Here is an 18781-nt window from a genome sequence, read left to right on the forward strand (position 1 = left end):
GCGGTTCAATACGGAGCCAGCCTGAGGACAAAGTTATTATGCATCTCCAGCTCGACCGCCGATCAGAGACAGATATCGGATGGGATCTTCAATAATTCAGTCTCTATATCGTCTGATCCGAAGAGGCCGGCGTCGCGCCAGCTTGATGCCACGTGAACGAGCAAGGCGCCGACAGCGCCGAAAAGGAACAATTGGCGACCGACCTGCGAGGTGATAGCATGCTCAGACATCAGCGGGCGATGGAAAAGCAGGGGAAGCCTCCATGTTGCTCTATCCGTACGGATACCGTCATCACCATCAATATTCCGTAGATTGACCGACCATTCTGTCCCGCCAAGGCCCTTGCCCATCTCCTTCTTCGCCCTCGCGGCCGCGCCAGCTCTACGTCCTGACACGGGAAGAGCAATATAGGAAGGGCAATGATATCCTGCCAGCACCTGCCGATATCCTGCCCCCAATTATGGCTACGACCGCCCCTACTTCCGACCACGGAGCCTAGCTACCTATACCTACCCACTTACCTACCTACTTACCTACCCACTTACTTACCCACTTACCTACCTACCTACTTACCTACTTACTTACCACTACTTTATTAACCTTGCCGTCACTACCGCTACTGCTACTACTAATTAAAACTATTCCTAACGTTAATATACTATAAAAAGAAAATAATTATAAAGTTAACGATCCCTTCGTTTATTAATATACTATTAATTATAATAAATACGGTTACGTAGAGTATAACTACTTATTTTATAACTAGCGCTTCTTTAGCTTACTTAAGGCTAGAGTAATACTTAACGAGGCTACTTACGAGGCTAGCTTTATAATCTAAATCGTTTAATATAAACCCTCCGCTAGGGTACTAATTATTATTATTTATTATTATATTTATAGCTTATATTATAATTAAAAATAATAACGCTTCGTAAAGTTAACTTATTTAAATAAACGTTATAAATCTTTGACTTTATTTATAAACTACTACTAGTAAATTATTACTAGCTTTTTAAATAATAACTAGCTCTTCTATCTTATTATTAATAACTTTTCTAATTATTATAACTACTTATTTAGCTATATTAATACTTTTATATATTACCGCCGCGCGCTATTATATAATAAAAAGGGCTAAATTATTAATTAATAAAATAAAAATATTCAACCTATTTAAATCCTTTCGAGCCTCTAGTTAGAAAGTAATAATTATAATAGTATCGTTACTTATAATATATTTAATATACTAGTTACTTACTACTATAACGAATTAAGTAGTAGATTCCTTATTAAGTAGTTATTTAACTAATTACGTAATTTTACGAAATATTAATACTATTTTTAACGTAATAACGCGGGCTATATTACGAGCTTATTTATCGTACTTATTACTATAATTTTCTTATTTTAATAATATTTAAATATTCTATTAATAAATTTTATATATAAAACTAATTAATTTAATATATTACTATTTAATATTTATAGAGCTATAAATAATAATTATGCTTTTTAAGTTATAAGTTATTTTTTATTTAGTAAAAAAGAAGCTAATTATTATTAGGCTATTAACTAGTTATTAATATTACTCCGGGCCTATAATATTCCCTTTTTATAAGTTACGTATACGGATTATAAAATTACTTTACTTAACGCTCTTAATAATAATACTTAATTTAAAATAGTACTATACGTACTCTATTATTAATACGTTAATTTTAATATATTAACTAAGACCTAGTACTACTTTAGCTTAGTTATAAAGAATAAAACTAGCATAATTATATATAACCCTCGCTTTTAGTAATTTTTTACGAATTAAAATAATCTCCTCTATAATAAATTAATAACTATATATTATAACTAATTATTTAAATTTAAAATTACTAAGTACCCTATAGTAATAATTAATTATACTATTAATACTTAGTTTAAGCCGTAATATAAAAAAATCGTACTTATTTAGGTTAACTAAATTAAATACTTCGGTTACCTAACTATATTAATTATTAAATCCTTATATATAAATATTAAAATATAAATTTATTACTATATAAATAACTTTAAAGCCGTATTTAATAAATTAATTATTTTTTAAGTAGGTTAAGTAGTTATAATTAGTACTTATTAAACCTATTACTAAGTTAAAGTATTAAGTATTATTATAAAATTATTTTAAAAAAAAGTACGTATATATATATATTATAATATTCTTAAATACTTCTTATAAGAACTCCGTATATTAAATAAATAACTAAATTTAGGTTTATATAAAAAGCCGTTAAGAGAGTACGTACTTTACTTAATTTAAACTACTTATAGGCTACTTTATTACTACGTCCTTTAGTAATATATTAAAAATAGTACTTTGATATTACTAAAAAAGATTTATTTTTATTAATTTTAATAACGTTTAGAGCTTATTATTAATAATAATCCTTCTACCCCCCTATTTAATCCCCTATAAATCCGAGGTAAGGGTTATTTATAAAGTTCTATAGCGAGTATTATAATAATTATAGCGGGTATTATAATACTTAAATCAAAAAAGCTAGCGGTTAATCTAAGTACTTTTTTTAAATAAGAGCCCTTTATATTTAAGTATAAAAAAGCTATTAAACGCGTAAAAATAGTACTTATATTAATATTATTACTATTAATAATACTTCTAGCGCTAAGTAAGGTTACTTCTACTTAATAAAGCCTCGAGATTATATATAATTTTAATATATACGAGCCTAGTATAAAAATATAATAGGGGTATTAACGAGCTACTATTAATAAAATAATTAATATAATTAACGGTAATATAATTAATTTTATAAAGGCTCCTTAGTTACTAATACTTATAAAATTATAATTCTAATTAATTAGTAATCTTACGTAGTTAAACATACTATAAGATCTAGCTAATAAGGATTATTCCTACGATATTAATCTTATAATAAAAAGTAAAATAAATAGACTTATTAATAAGTACGAGGCTAAAGTAGAGTACGAGGCTAAAGTAAAAGAAGTTACCGAATTATAGGCTATGGGCTATATAAAGTAATTAATAATTAATTAAATAGTTAATTAAGTAGTTAATTAGGCTAATTCGTTAATTACCATACTTTTTACTAAAATAATTTAATTAACTATAAGTTAATTAACGGCCTCTAATTAGCTTAATTTGTTTAAATACTAATTACGCAGAGCCTAGCTTATATATATACCCGAGACCGGCGGTCGTGTGGCGGTCATAGCTACACTTAGTGGCAGAATAGCGGCAGCTGGTGGCAGGATATCATCGCCCTATGGGAATATGGGCATCATGAAGTTTTTTCGTCTGAGAAAGTCTTGGCACTGCTTTGGAAAACTGGAGATGGTGGAGTTGTCAAGATAGACGCCTTCGCGGTGGTTGGCTTGGCTAACTTGTGACCCCCTTGGAGAAGTTGGCGCTGGGCACGACTGTTTCGAAACGTCCTGCAAGGGGCAAGTTCGACATTGAGAAGTTGGAGTTGGGCCCCCCCAGATGTCTGACAGGGGGAGTGGGCAGCAAGAAATCCCGAGTGTGGATATGTGTGTTGGTGCTTGAGAGGCGTGATGGTGCGTGCATGTGTGAAGCTGAGTGGTGACTTTGGGTGAGAACCTGAGAAAGAATGCGAGGAGCCTCTCATGTTGGTGTGGGCGCGTGGCTTAGCTGCTGCTGCCAGGGGCTCTTCGAGCCCACCCATCTGGACGATCACTTTATTCCAGACCTGGAATTCGTCTGTGTTCAAGCTTCCGGGCCAAGAAAGATCGAATTAAAGGGCAGGCCTGACTAGTCAGGTACCCGGGGTCCCCAGTCGAGCCGTCCGATGCCACAAGAGACTGTCACTCGAGGTTCTGCTGCCCTCTTTGGGCAACGACCTGCGCGCGGACAATCAAGTTGGGATGAGTCCATGTCCCAACTCGGGCGTTGGCTCCGTTCCTACAATGGAGACGGGCTCCTGATGGTAACCCCATGAACATGGAATGCCACACGCAGACCACCTGGGCGACGTTGGCGCCGTTGGCAGCATAGGATTCAGCTCTACGTGAGCCCACTTTACGATACCTGGTGGATTCTGTGACTCTAGTGCGATCTTCACTGCCTGCATCGACGCTTTCATTTCCTCCGCGTCGCCTGTTGATTGATGCTGTATTCACTGCGGAGGAGATGGAGCACCTGGTCTTGGCACGCGTTGAAGCAGGATTGGGCCTCGTCGAATACACTACCGAAGTAGTCTGGACGAGCCTCTGGGCCCACGAGGGTGTTCGGTAGTAGTGTAACTCCAATGTCGACTCAGATATGGACCTGGGCAGACACAATTCGTTCCACCCCAGACATCTCACTCGATATAAGTAACCTCGAGATGTCCGGCCAAGAGCTGGTTCTGTTCTCATTACCTCCACCTCATTAACCTTTTCAACTTCTTTGTTCATCACACTCTTTCAAGCAGGCTTGAACTATTTCTTCATTCTCTCAAGTAGACAAGCCTTTATTCTCTCTATCTTCAACCTTGCCTCTTATACATCAACCCCATCAACAACCCACACAACCACATTCACAATGAAGTACTCTTTCGCCATCGCCCTCAGCACCCTCGTGCTCGGCATCACCGCCGCCCCCGCTGCCAACGGTGCCGCTCAGGGCAACGCCATCGCCCACGCTGAGCGCGGCTACTTCGACTTCCTCCACCACGCCGCCCGCGCCGAGAAGCCCACCAAGACCAAGTCCTCCAAGGCGGCTAAGAAGACCAAGCACTCCACCAAGACCCGCCACCCCGGCTCCATCATCACCTCCGCCCCCGGCGCCCCCGGCAACGGCACCAACAGCCAGTTCGAGATCCGCGCCAGCAACGGCACCGCCGCCGCCGGTCTCCCCGCCTCCTCCGGCACCTCAGTCCTCAAGGCCGCCCAGACCGTCGCCGCTGGCGCCTCCTTCGATGGTGGCATGAAGGCTTTCGACCGTGGTGTCTCCTGCACTGGCCAGGCCGAAGGCGACGACTCTGACGCTGTCTTCATCCTCGAGAAGGGCGCCAAGCTCTCCAACGTCATCATCGGACCCAACCAGATCGAGGGCGTCCACTGCAATGGTGGCTGCACTCTCGACAATGTCTGGTGGGCCGCCGTCTGCGAGGATGCCTTCACCATCAAGAAACAGGATGCCGGCGAAACCACTACCATCACCTCCGGCGGAGCCTTCGGGGCTGAGGACAAGGTTCTTCAGCACAACGGCGCCGGTACCCTCTCCGTCAGCGGATTCACCGTCGAGACCTTTGGCAAGCTGTACCGCAGCTGCGGCAACTGCAAGTCCTCGTACGAGCGCCACGTCATTCTCGACAACATCAACGCCTCTTCTGGAAAGCTCCTTGCTGGTAAGCTCCTCCCACACACAAATATGTTTCCTTGTTTATAATTATGCTAACTTGTTTCGCTCGCAGGCATCAACTCCAACTTTGGTGACACTGCTACCTTCACCAACATTGTCGCCAAGAGCGTCACGGAGGTCTGCACTGAGTTCAAGGGTACCACCCCCGGCAACGAGCCCACGGAGATCTCCAGCGGTCCCTCTACTGCCTGCAAGTACGCCACCTCTGACATCCAGAGCTCTTAAGCGCCAACGAAGATCATCGCGAGATCTGACCGGGCACCTTTTGTCCCGAGTCGAGAGATCATACGTGCCCTAAATTCAGTGAAGAGGGCATTCTAAACCTAGGCTTGTTCACTTGTAGATATTCTTCATTCTCGTACATTCCAAAAAGCGTGTGTATCTAGAATTCAAAGCCCAGTGGGCAATTACCATCATTCTATGTCTAATTAATAATTGCCGTGAATGCTGAAAATGGCTGTGATTCCATGAGGTAAGTTCTGCACGTCCGGCATCACAGGAGCGTCTCGACACATCGTGTAGTGAAGAGATAAGTCTGTCCAGAGCATCATGTTCGAAGCCTTTGGTAGACACCTATCGATTATATATCCGTTTCAATTGCTGTCGATCCAAGTTCCAAACTTGAGGCTTATTCAGAGGCTTGAGAGTGCGTGTCGAGCACTGCTCAGGGGCAAGGGCACTCCTTATTGATTCGCCGCCACATGCAGATGAGACGGTGAGGCTGGGACATTCATGTGACATGACTTTTTTCATTGGGCTACGAATCTGACGCAAGCTATGAGGGAGGAAAGAGAAGGCATCTCACTAAGTCAGCTGTCCCGGGTTTGCGTTAGTGTTTACGATGCATTGAGAGGAGCAGGTGTAAGAACATGAGTTTTGCTATCCGGGAGGTGGTTTTGTAGGTGAGTTCGGGTATATCGTTATCTTGAGGACCTCTCTGAAGAATAACAGATGTCATATTCAAGCACTCAGTCAACTTTTGATCAGGGGCAGGTCCTGCGTGGACAATTTCTATACCGTGGTGATACGCGCTTTGGACAAGTCGCTATGGACGACCCCCTCTGAATATTTCTTAACTGGTCACTTGGATCGGCAATTTCAGCAGCGAGTCTGTCTCGGTCGCCTGCTACACTAGCCATCTCCTCTCAGCTATCTTTTCTCTTTGAAAGGTTCTTTACTAGTTGCAGCTTCGATTACATTCCAAGGTCACCGTAGCACGTATGTTTTGCCGGATATATGATGAAGTCTATTCGGCCTATGATATCCTCCCCAGCATAGCGCAGAAGTAAAAATGTAGCTTGAAGAACTAGTATACCACTTATATCAGATTCTTCTACCTTAGATAACGCAGTAGTGTGATTTCGTTGAGCTTAGGAAGCAGAGTGAATGACTCGCAGCAACTCCATAAACCAAACGGTGTTAGTCCTTGAGATATTATCCTACTTCGCCTCGTTCTTCATACACTTGGAACCGCAGATAGCAGGGCCACCTTTCAAAGCATCATCCCACTTAGTCATACCCAGCTTCTTGATGTCCTGAGTCAACTCAGCATTGCCTAGATCCATCAAGGCCTCCAGCACGGCTGACAAGGATTCATGATCCGGCCCATCTCTGTTGATGCTAATTGCATGAACGGCAGTAGTGCCAATGTTGCCGTTGGGAAACATTGGCGGGGTCTCATGGACAACCATGAAAGGCAGGTCCTTCGCGTCCATTCCCCAGTAGATCACGGACCAAGACTGCATAAAGCCCTTTCCAGGACCGTCCAAGATTGTGTTATCAAAAACAGCGTCCCAGTCGGAGTTCAAAGTGAGAAAGTTTAATCGACGAGGGGTGTTGTAGGCTCGGACGGAGGCCACTTCACGACCACCGCCGCCGATAGCGCCATTGCGGGCGGTTTTATTGTCGGCTGGGGTCCAGGTGGTGATTTCATTGAGCTCTCCCGCCAGAGTTCCTGGACTGCAGTCTGCTGTGTTGTTCTTCTCACAGGTGGCGATGGCAGGACTGAGGTCCCACTGCAAGTTGCCATACGTGAGGTAGGACGTCCCGGAAGTATTTCGAATGGACCAGGTGCCAGCGAAGAAGCCAGCAGGAGGGGCCACAAAGCCAGAGCCCGGCGCGCGGCATCCAGAGGTAGCGTTTCCAGTGCTGTTGACCGCTGGATCGAGAAATGGGGGAAGGCGCACCAAAAGCTCTGATGGTGGACAAGAGCTTCCGGAAGTGAAGGCCGAAACTAAGGCTGCCGGGGCGAGGCAAGCCAAAGCGAGAGTTAGGAGCATATTGGGAAAAGTTTTGAGGTTGTGTAACGAGCAGCCAGTCCTGAATGAATGCAAGAATCTTTGCTTGAATAACAGTTCGTAGTGAAAACGTCGATGGTGTAGAGACTGAGATTTCTTGGAGAGCATATCTACCTTATATGTTTCTACCTCACATCAGATGGACTCAATTACCTCGTCATACTAGGAGCCGTCGGGACCACGCGAGGTGAGTGCGAGCCCATAGCACCCAGCATTTGACGAAGTTGGCAATGATCGATGGAGTAAGTCACTGCCTAAAAACGCCAATGCCAAGGCGCAGCCTTGTTCATTATTTACGGCGACGATGACATTTAGGGCTTCGGACTACGATGGGGCGGGACAGTGGAAAACCAGGCTGGCTGATGTATTGCTCCAGAGGCATTATGATACTCGTCATCTACCGTACGTGAGAAAGCAAGAGCCACAACGTCAATTCAAGCGCGAGCAACCAGTGTGCGCTGAATCCGAAACCCGAGGCGGCACTTACCGGGGCGGCGCTTACACACGAGCATCCAAGCCATGCGTTGGAAATTTAGCGCCGAAATGGGGGCAGCGCAATCTGCTGGTTGCGCTGACCTCGGGTAGTACGCGAGGTTTAGGTGCAGTGCGAAGGATGATTAACCCTGTCTATTGTCCATATCTCGTTAGTCTCAAGACCTGGGCTCGTGGTGACTTCGGGTTTCTCGCAATCTCAACCACGGGTGAACAGCAGACTCCAATCATCTTCTAACCCATCAGAGCACCATAGTCTCCGGCAATCCACGTCATAAAGCACATGCAATCTTTCCGAGATTTCCGCTTCGCGATTCCAAGCCTACGAGCTCATTTGGCCTTTCTTGAGCTCACCAGTCACGCGCCTAGCATGCCTTCTGGACGCAGTGCGACTAAGTCCCGACACGGGTGCGACCGCTGCAAGCAGCGTCGGGTTAAAGTATGTGATTTGCTACCCTACACATCGGACGCAATGACTGATGAGATTTTGTTCGGACACAATTGAAGCTCCCATCAAAAGACCTATGCTTACCGACATGCTGATAGTGCAATGAAAGGGCACCTTGCGGAAATTGCATCAGAAGGAAGGAACACTGCAGTCTGCTGGATAGTCAAAACCCTCCTCCGCCAGCCTCACAGTTGTGCGACAACACGACCGCTGACATTAAACGCCCTGAAGCAACATCATGGGCGTTCGATCTTTTTCTGATGAGTCACTTCTCTACGGCAACTGTACATACGTTCAGTAGCTTTCCTTCGGTGATCGATGCCTGGCAGACCACCATCGTTAGCGACGCATCATCGTGCCCCTTTCTCCTCCATGGCATGCTCGCTATCTCAGCCCTGCATCTTGCCAGTAAGCACGGATCTACAAACAACGATGACTGTCAACACAATCATCAAAATTACACGCATCGTGACTATATGCGTGCTTTCAGATATCATCAAGACCAGGCCATGCCGGAATACCGCCGCAAGCTGCAAGCTCTAGACTTCAGCGGCAACGAGGAATTCGCAGTCCGTACCAAACAACCATGGCCGGCAGGTCCGGTTTACTCCATGGCCGTCCTGATAGCTTTCACGTCTGCCGCCGGCGTCTCTGACCACTCTCCTTCACTGAACCGGAACCAACGCGACCTGGATGGGGAACACCATGAGCAAAGTACCGTCCTATCACAAACTTTATCGCCTGCATCGGGCGAGACTTCCCGGTTGGAAATGGTCTTCGATCACTTAATGGAGATATTTGTGGCCACTCGAGGTACGCGTGTCATAGTCAGAGCTGGACTCGACACGGGGGCCTTTCAAACGACAGCGTATCGTCATCTGATCACCACCTCCACCGTCGCAAACCAATTTCCGCTCTGGTCTACTTCTCCGACAATTTCGCAGTGGTACAAAACTCTCCGAACACAATGTCTGGAAGAATTAGTTGGTGACGGCACAGTCGAGAGATCTGAGGCTGATATCTGTGCCGCTGCAATTACCTGCTTGGAAGAGGTTCATGACGGCGCTGCTCGACTCTTGGAGGCCAAAAAAGAACGATTATGGCAATCTAGACGTGACAACAAATCGCTTCGGTATGATTTTGTTTGGTTAACGAAGTGGACAGCAATGGTGTCACAGGAGTTTGTCGCCCTGTTGCATGAAAGGAATACTGCGGCTCTGGTGGTTCTTGCGCAGTTCATTGCCACTTGTGAGTCAATCGAGCACCAGTGGTATTTAGAGAAGTGGGCGAAGAACGCGATGGATGCGGTTAGGCATCTACTTGGCTCAAGCAATGCCAATGCCAATGCATGGGTTGATAAGATTGTAGGACATTGGCCTAGTATAGATCCGGACCTAGTCTCCCCTGGACTGGAAGGAAAATGAAGATCTGCAAGTGTTGCATTATTCGAACCTGAGCATTTGGTCAAAAATTTGGTGAGAGCTAACTAGAAGGCGTAGAGACAAGATATTCTTTCAGGGAAGCGGGGTTTGGAGTGAGAATGGTCGTTGTTGGTGGTTTGCGGGTATCCCGAGGAGTCCGAGCCGTTGAATGTGTCACTCCAGTTGCCCAATCGCTTTGACATGCGATGGTATGAAGAGCCGCCTTACTATCAGTTAGCGCCTCGGATCGAACGCGAGGTGTCCGTCAGTCTTGTAATTACACATTCTAGTATCAATCTAGCACTGCGGTAGCCAGGATATTATTATGAAAGAGAGAACTGCGGAGCTATTTGGTTCTCCCACGTCATCTTGAAGCTTCGCAACCTGTCAGCCCGCAGCTATCCCTGATCTACCTATTCGATAACGGATTCGCTAGACGACTTGCTCTTGGCTGCCTGGATCTTTGATTTAAAGCCGGTGCGATGCCACTGCCCATCGGCATCAACATTCGTTCACCAAATAGCACTATACAACACACCCTCTTCTGACTTTCATCAATCTCCGTTTCATCTTCCCTTCGCTAATTGTCTAGCACAGAGCTTGCACCATTATGCTCCTTTTCCGAGTACCCTTATGGTCGTCCCTGCTAGCAATGGGAAGCGTCCGAATTGTAGCAAAACCTGCGGGTTCATGTCAAGTATGATTACTTTCTCTTATTGTAAGGCCTCTGTTACTTATTCTGACCTTCGGTTTTCCTCTTTCAGGGCGTTCCTACCCCTATTTCGTATCCGAAAGCTCCAGTACTTGAGGATTCCCAGAATCTTACAAGTGTCCCATTCACCGGCGAAGCAGCTGAATGCAAGCCATTATCGGCCCCTTTCATCTGGCTTCCGGAAGCGTCATCGCTGCATAGCGATGGCGGCAATTCCGGCGGTCAGGACTTTCCCGGACCGCGCGGTGTAAAGACACGCACCAGCGCAAAAGCCCAGCCTGCCTTCGTCTTCCTCTGGGGCCAAGACAATCAACTGACGTCGGGCTACATCAATACAACCACCTTGAAGTACGGACTGGTGGCACTGGATCCGGATTCGATGGACGTACTTGCGGCGTGGTACCCAGAAGATGACAACCAAGCGCTGAACATCCCATACATGGAGTACATTGTCAAAACGAACGACGTTCTAGTCAGTTCGGCCCAGGGCATGATCTGGGTCGTGCATCGTGATACTTGCCAGGGACGCCCTTACTTTAAAACCACGCGTACCGTTGATCTGCGCCCTCAACTGCAAGAAGGTGATCAGTTGCTCAACGCCATGTTTGACATCGAGAAGAATATCTGGTTCACTACTGGTGCAGTGCAGCTCGACACCAGCGCCAACGGTACGTTGGCCAACTCAACTACATATGGCTACATCACGCCTAGCAACAAAATACACAAGGCTCAGCTTGATGGCGAAACGGTCGAGAATGGAATAGCTGTGGCAGGCACCGACGTTTACATGGTCACAAGCCCGTCTGGCAAATTCAATACACCTAATGCGCCGGGCTACATGTATTCGCTGACGACTAAAAGCGGCTCTGAAGGTGGGATTAGCACACGTTGGCGAGTTCCCTATTCCGCAGGTGAACGAACTGAACTTGACCCCAACACGGCTATTTCGGCGCGCGGCTCCGGTGCAACGCCTGCGTTGATTGCCGATAAGTATGTGGCCATCACCGACAACGATACTCCTCGCCTGCATCTCAATGTGTACCATCAAGCGCCACAGGCGGAAAGTAGCGCTCAGCTCTTGTGTCAGGTGCCGTTGTTTATGGACAACAAGGGCTCGGTGCAGAACAGCGTGCTAGCTCATTACGATACCCAGCAAAAACAGTCCGGAATCATGATACTCAACTCCTACGGCGGGCCAGCATTTTTCACCGGCCAGGACGGACAGGACGTGAATGGCAAGTTCAATAACATGAGAGGTATGGCCGGCGGAATTACGCGCGTCGATGTCGACGAGCACGGCAACTGTTCGGTGCGCTGGACCAAAGATACCAAGTCCAAGGGCGTGTCTGTGCTCTCCACCAACAACGGGCTAGTCTACCACTATGTCCAGGACGACCAGCGTGCTATGACGGATGACGAGTACGTGTGGTATCTCATGGGCCGCTCCTGGGTTACGGGCGAAGAAAAGTTCAAGGTGCGCGCTGGCAGCGGTGGCGCTTTCAACGACAATTGGAACAGCGGCGCCTTGGGCCCCTGTGGAACCTTTTATCAGTCCGTTTCCGGAGGCATCGTGGCTTTCAAAGACGGAGGTGATAGTAGTTGTTAGGCTAGACTTGGGTGAACTCGAATATTCTAGATGCGTTCTGGATAAGGTTCTGTGCTGAGTACGGCGATGGAGTAACCATGGATCGGCCACAGGATAGTCAGGCGATGGTGGATTTGCTGTGAAGCCAAATATAAAATCCATTCAGACGGTCTCTAAAGTAGCTAGCTTAATGTTCTAACGCGCTCCAATACCATAAATCATACACCTGTATCCTGTGACATTTACACCTAATGCACCTTGTACCATTGAGATCATCCCAATTTATCTCCTTCTCCTATTAAGAAAGGAAAAAAAAAATACCCGGACTTTGTAACATCATGTGAGCGAGCGTGTGATCGATGCCTTGCATCTTGAAGGTACGTCAAGAACAGCACATTTTCGATTTTTCAGAACAACCTTCTGATACACGGGCTCGATTTCGTCACAAATTCCGCGCTGCATGCGTTGTCAGCAATACATCTGTGCGAAGTCCAGAATGCCATTCCCCTTTTCACAACGAGCAGACGGTTCGCCTTTCAAGAATCATAGATGGACAGATCGAGAGGGGGGTCTTCACAGTCATTTAAGCGATTCAACCCACTCTAGAAAGGCTGTTAGCGACGTACCTTAACGACTGGCACATCTCGGACTTCCTTTGACACTCTCATCGCCTACCTTACCACTTACTCGCTGAATTTCTTGAGTAGCGCAGCCCGTTGATGTTGTTCAAGAACTTGAGGTTTGCGCTACTGCAATCTTCTTCTACTCCAGACTTTCGAGATTTCATGTCCCGACAGACCAGCAGTCTGTTGATTCTGATTCGGACTCATTTCGAACTTTTCAACGCAGCCGCATTATTCTTATTTGTAGCCTTGTCGTCGACGGCTTCTTGTGAGGCTTCTCTATTGCATCACAATCAGATGGCTTGCAACGCGCATTCAAGCGCTCGTTAAGCTCTCTGCTCTCTCATGATTTCGTGGTCGAAGGACATCAATCTCGAGAGCTCTGTCATACTGGCGATGTAGTTACTCTCATTGATGTCTTGGCCCACGATTATAATGACGAAGCCGACAAGTGCGCTTCTAAAACTGAGTCGATATTGAGCAAACTCCCACCCGATGTTCATTTCATTTTACTGTCTTGTATTTATTACGCATGAGAATTGAAAAGATGCATTCACGTTTGGGATACCTTCAGAGATTCTCATCTCGGAGCATGCTCGACTCATGCGAGTAAAAGGTATTGGAGATCGACTGTATGAGTATCTAACACACAATCTCGCAGAGTGATGTTGGGAAAATTCATCGGTCTTTCGCGACTTCAAACGTCTTCTATGACAGCTTCGCCAATGTTATGGAAAGCACAAGGCAACTGCAGTCTCGTTTGTCACGTCCAGCTTTGAGCTGTTTTCCCCTCGGATTTGAACTATGCGGCAGATCCATCACAGCTCGTAGCATCACTCAAGGAGCTTGAGTTTCGATTTGAGGAACCACCTGCTAGGTCTTTGCTGCAAAGTATCGAGCATTGTCACAAAGTTTGGAAGAGTCTGCTAGTACCAGCCTTCAGCAGTACGTCCGTCAACAGGCAAGCTCATGGGTACTGCACGCCCTTGTGTGGGCATTTGAACCTGCCGTGTTCCTCAGCAAGTGGCTTGAAAAGTATAGTGCCACTAGTGCCACTGAATCTTCTCTGAAAGAAGGTGAGTTCCAACTCGTTGATGAGAGCATTGCTTGATCTTGCGTGGCCCTTTTCACTGACCAACGGTTAAGATGCAGCATACCAACGTTCAGTCAAATTACTCGGCACGGCCACATCAACATTTGCTAGAAGCCGAAGAGTTGCCACTTGACCCCGACGCAGGAACATTGTCGTGGTCAACTTTGAAATTCTAGGGAAGTGTCTTACAGGGGATTGAGACAAAGGCATTCGCAACACGTTTGGGGAAAACTCTTGACATCTTGGCTGAGTTTCAGAGCGAGTCTCTAGTAACTCCACATTAGACCATATCACACTCTGCATCTCGCGAACGAACAGCCGACTAGGTATTGACACCAGAGGGACCCGTTCATTCCGTCAAAGAGCAAAAATCGCCGAGGTACAGCTGATGTCAGGTTGCAACAGCATATCACGATGGTACGCGGACTCCCCACACACACTGCTGGAAACAAAGCCCCGACCCACTTTGTCGGTGACTTCTCCAAGTCGGTGACCCCTTCTCCAAACATCCGATGATTGAGGATGATGCTGGGGCTTCAGCAATGAGCCTACATAATGACGACGCTGCATCATTTAGAGTATGTTTTACGACGCTTAATCTTCCTCTGCATGAGAATTCAGTTGCTTTTCCGCATACTACCTAAGTACACATCACCTGAAAACGCCCCAAGAACCCGACAGATTTGACCTCGGAGACCCACATCTCTGCTCTCAGTCAACAGTAGGAGCAAATCCTTCAGTGTAATTCCTGGGTATGCGAGTTTCTGAGATATTCTATCACACATAAATCGCAAGATTTCAATGTATTCATGGATTGGTTTTCCCGGAGCTAGATACTGATTATGATTCTCACAGAATCCCCACCACACAGCTAGAACCATGTCTTCAATCAAGTTCAACACCCCTCCTGGCGCTGGAAAGATTTATGGCGAGGCCTGCCACTACTCACAGTCCGTGGACCTCGGCAACGGCATCGTGAAGTGCGCTGGACAAGGTGGCTGGGATCCGGAGACGGGCGCGCTCGACGCGAACGACACCAAAAGACAGGTTGAGCTGGCGATCGAGAACGTCGACATTGTCCTCAAGGCAGCAGGCCTCCGAGGATGGGATGACGTCTACTCACTGAGGTCATATTCATGCGATATCCGGACCTCTTTCGACTTTATCGTCCAGGGTTTGAAGGCACGGATTCCCGATCATCGACCTATCTGGACAGCAATTGCTGTGCCTCAGCTGGCCCTTCCGGGAATGTTGATTGAGCTGGAGGTCGAGGCAAAACGTCAGGCTTAGTTAGGTAACATGTGTTCTGTATGTAGCGCAGTAGAAGTCAGCTTAATATATAAAGATGAAGACCCCCGTTTCCACGTCTCGATATCACGACCCTTTCCGAGTTTCAACATCCATCAGTCAAGCCGGCCCGTTCCAGTGAAGCGGGGATGTGAACTCGGCCGAGATCTCCACTTCATTGCAGGTGACATGCTCCGACTTTGATTTTTGGTTGTGTTGCTGTCTCAAATAGAAGCTTATTCAACATTAACCAATAGCCTTGAGAGACGGAAGGCTTTTGCGATGAAACTCAGGTTATGCACTCACACATGTAAAGCATGCTGTTCTCTCAAGGTGTTGAAGGCAATTTCCGAACTCACTTTTCAGAAAGGCATCTCTTTTCGCAAGGAAATCTAGCTATCTAGAAATGAGGAGACGACTATGTTGGCTGTACTTGGCGCGCATGGTATGGGCATCTATCATGAGGTAAGGTAAGACCAATGGCTTGATTACGCGGGCTGTGGCATCTAACACCATCAAGGCCATTAAGCACGTCATTACTGGCTTGCCGGTCAACGGCGCAGACAAGGGAAAATTACAGCGGGATACTCCGCAATTGCCACTTGGGAATCCTTCGAAAGATTCAGCTGCCGGCTTAATCCTCACCCTAGAGTAAGTTGGAATCAGCACACTCAATCATCCATACGACGTTGGGCCGACTCGAGCTAAGGTCATCGAGTTTGGACGCACCACACCGTCCTGCCAGCCACGCGCCCCACGCGCTTCTCATTCTTTGAGTAGAACCCCCGCGCCATGCTCAGCATGTCGGCCAACTCCCGGCAGGGTCTTTTCATATGCAACCCCTCCAAGCACGAGGTCCCCTAGCAAAAGACTTCATTCTGGCGATTTCGGGTGCTCCCCGACTTCCGGGGATGCTCGGCGGGAGGGAATCTACCCACAAATCTGGGTATGGTTGACGGGCGGTTCGCATGGCACAAGTCCGAGATGTTCTGGCGCAATCGATAGTGATGTTGGATTTTCCCCAGCAGGGGGTGTCCTCGGTCGGCAGCGTTCAGCTAATATCTATGGACCAGACCCGGTGACTTGGGTGACCTTGGAATGAGATTTCAGTTTTCAACCTGGTTCCTTCCGCCTTTTAGAATCAATTTGAAGACACTTGAAAGTGTGTTCATAGGTTTCTGGCAACCATGGCGACAGCAGACAATACTGTCCCCAGGAAGAAGTGGTGGAAGATCCAGTGGTACTCGGACGATGACACCCCCGAAGAGCGCAAGTTCATCATCAAACTCGATCTCATTGTCGTGCCCTACGCAGTTCTAGCGTACTGGGTCAAGTATATCGGTATGGCCATTTGCTCTCCATTCATTGGCTGTCGGTCTGCTAACAAGTAACACAGACCAAGCAAACTTGAGTATGTTCACGACCGTTGATAGCCTCTGCCTCTTCTATCTGGCAACGTCATGCTAATTCAAAACAGACAATGCCTACGTCGGAGGAATGAAAGAGGAGCTTGGCTTCAAAGGCAATGAGCTCGTCGAACTCCAGACAATGTATACAGTCGGCGCAGTTGTTGGCATGGTGCCCTTCATGTTCTTGTTCACTTACATCCCCATGTACTGGACCATCCCCGCGATGGATATCCTTTGGGGACTTTTCACCCTGCTGCAATACCGAGCACACTCATTCGGGGAGCTGGCGGCGTACCGATTCATGGTGGGCTTCTTCGAAGCAGCCTTCTTCCCCGCTATGCACTACGTATTCGGTAGGAGATGTCACTGGCCTTTTTTGACTGGAGAAGTAGAATGCTGACCCCAACATAAGGCTCTTGGTATCGCGGGCACGAAATTGCACGGCGAGGAGGTATCTTTTACACGGGACTCAATCTCGGAACCCTAACCGCAGGCCTCATCGCAGCTGGAGCATCACACCGTCTTGAAGGTGTCAACGGGATGGCAGGCTGGCGTTGGATGTACATCATCTGCGCGATCATCACTATCCCTGTCGGCATTCTCGGATACTTTCTCCTCCCGGGCACTGTTGAACAACCGAACCGCTGGATCCTCAATGAGCACGACATCAAGATTGCAAAATCTCGCCTGGAACGCGGCGGGCACGTCACCCGCGGCAAGTTTAAGCTCGGACACCTCAAACAGATCTTCCTCAGCCCGCAGTTCTGGACCGTTGTGCTTGTCGATGTGCTGTTTTGGAACGCCGGTATCCATAAGAGCACAGGCAGCTTCCTTCTTTGGATCAAGAGCCTGGGCCGCTACAGTCCGGCGCAGGTCAATGAGATGGGAACCATTGCGCCAGCCTTGGGGATCCTATACAACATCGTGGCGTGCTTCCTGTCTGACTTGGTGCTTGGGCCCGCATGGGCTATCACCTTTTCCTCGTTATGGAATGTCACGGGCTTGATCATGCTTGTCGTCTGGGACGTGCCCGAGGGTGCCAAGTGGTTCGCCTTCTCGACGATGTACTGGTCCAACGCACTGTCCAGTGTCCTGCACGGCTGGGTCAACACCATCCTCAGAGACTCTCCGGAACAGCGGTCATTCACCCTTGTCATGATCACCATTATTGCCCAGTCGTCGACAGCCTGGACACCGTTGCTAACATTCCCGACTATTGAGTCTCCAAGCTATCCCAAGGGATTCTCTTTCTGTCTGGGGTGTGCTGTTGCGCTCATTGTTGCGACGCACGTTCTCGATGTTTATATCAAACGCAAAGAGTAGGTCTTGCCTTACAAACTCAGGAGAATAGATATTCTAACATTTGCGTTACAGAAAAGCGAAGCATGCGCAGCTTGAAAGCGGCAGCAGCCACGATGGTAGCTACGTTGATGCCCCTGCTGACGCTACCGGGAAGACTACGACCGCCGAAGTGACGGCAGTAGTCAATACTTCAGAAGAGTCCATAGCAAGACACTGATTGGGCATACCATTGATGTTTTGGTGGGAGCTATCTTATTCGTTCGTACAATGATAACATAGCAGCATACATGTAGACTTCAAGTACTGGTACTTTGTCACTGAACTGGGACTATGCGACGTAGCTGGTCCCGCTTTTAACAAGGAGTAGATGTTATTATCTACCCAAACCACGCCGGAGACCATGCTCTTAGCAAGTCTAGATACTAACAGTGAATACTACTAATAGCACATTGGAATGAGTGGGCGGAATTTCATTCAAACGTCGTAAATGAATTGCCCTTTTCTCCTATCACATCGTGCAAGGCTCCTTGGCCAAGGTTACTGTCTTGCCATCATGGGTGCATCATTATTGGCATTGGTTATCATTTTAAATGTGTAGCACTAATTAGCATCCAGGAAGCTAACATACTGAAGGAGATATCACGAATGCCAGCACTTGAGACCAGAAATGCGACTTCGCCGATGGCTACAAGCCACCGGGCTTGACTGCAACAAGAG

The 18781-nt window shown here is 47.0% G+C and overlaps 6 protein-coding genes across 6 annotated transcripts; 4 read left to right on the plus strand and 2 right to left on the minus strand.

Moving 5' to 3' along the window:
* Positions 1 to 3855: 3855 nt before the first annotated feature.
* CTAM01_11288 (uncharacterized protein) lies at positions 3856 to 4407 on the minus strand (the record flags this gene model as incomplete). The annotated part of the gene is made up of 1 exon (XM_060527299.1): positions 3856 to 4407. The coding sequence occupies one exon, from the start codon at positions 4405 to 4407 to the stop codon at positions 3856 to 3858; it is 552 nt and encodes a 183-aa protein (XP_060378004.1).
* A 166-nt stretch (positions 4408 to 4573) lies between these two features.
* Positions 4574 to 5620, plus strand: CTAM01_11289 (pectate lyase; the record flags this gene model as incomplete). Its single annotated transcript, XM_060527300.1, has 2 exons — positions 4574 to 5381; positions 5448 to 5620. 2 exons carry the CDS (start codon positions 4574 to 4576, stop codon positions 5618 to 5620), a joined length of 981 nt encoding a protein of 326 aa, XP_060378005.1.
* A 1214-nt stretch (positions 5621 to 6834) lies between these two features.
* CTAM01_11290 (uncharacterized protein) lies at positions 6835 to 7674 on the minus strand (the record flags this gene model as incomplete). Its single annotated transcript, XM_060527301.1, has 1 exon — positions 6835 to 7674. One exon carries the CDS (start codon positions 7672 to 7674, stop codon positions 6835 to 6837), a length of 840 nt encoding a protein of 279 aa, XP_060378006.1.
* Positions 7675 to 9141: 1467 nt separating this feature from the next.
* Positions 9142 to 12371, plus strand: CTAM01_11291 (uncharacterized protein; the record flags this gene model as incomplete). Its single annotated transcript, XM_060527302.1, has 2 exons — positions 9142 to 9996; positions 10818 to 12371. The coding sequence occupies 2 exons, from the start codon at positions 9142 to 9144 to the stop codon at positions 12369 to 12371; spliced, it is 2409 nt and encodes an 802-aa protein (XP_060378007.1).
* A 2574-nt stretch (positions 12372 to 14945) lies between these two features.
* On the plus strand, positions 14946 to 15356 carry CTAM01_11292 (endoribonuclease L-psp family protein; the record flags this gene model as incomplete). The annotated part of the gene is made up of 1 exon (XM_060527303.1): positions 14946 to 15356. One exon carries the CDS (start codon positions 14946 to 14948, stop codon positions 15354 to 15356), a length of 411 nt encoding a protein of 136 aa, XP_060378008.1.
* A 1184-nt stretch (positions 15357 to 16540) lies between these two features.
* Positions 16541 to 18281, plus strand: CTAM01_11293 (major facilitator superfamily transporter; the record flags this gene model as incomplete). Its single annotated transcript, XM_060527304.1, has 4 exons — positions 16541 to 16724; positions 16831 to 17115; positions 17175 to 18081; positions 18137 to 18281. The coding sequence occupies 4 exons, from the start codon at positions 16541 to 16543 to the stop codon at positions 18279 to 18281; spliced, it is 1521 nt and encodes a 506-aa protein (XP_060378009.1).
* Between the last annotated feature and the right edge of the window lie 500 nt (positions 18282 to 18781).

This window comes from Colletotrichum tamarilloi (assembly GCF_030869305.1).
Source record: "Colletotrichum tamarilloi strain Tom-12 chromosome Unknown Scaffold_60.1, whole genome shotgun sequence".
Lineage (NCBI taxonomy): Eukaryota > Fungi > Ascomycota > Sordariomycetes > Glomerellales > Glomerellaceae > Colletotrichum > Colletotrichum tamarilloi.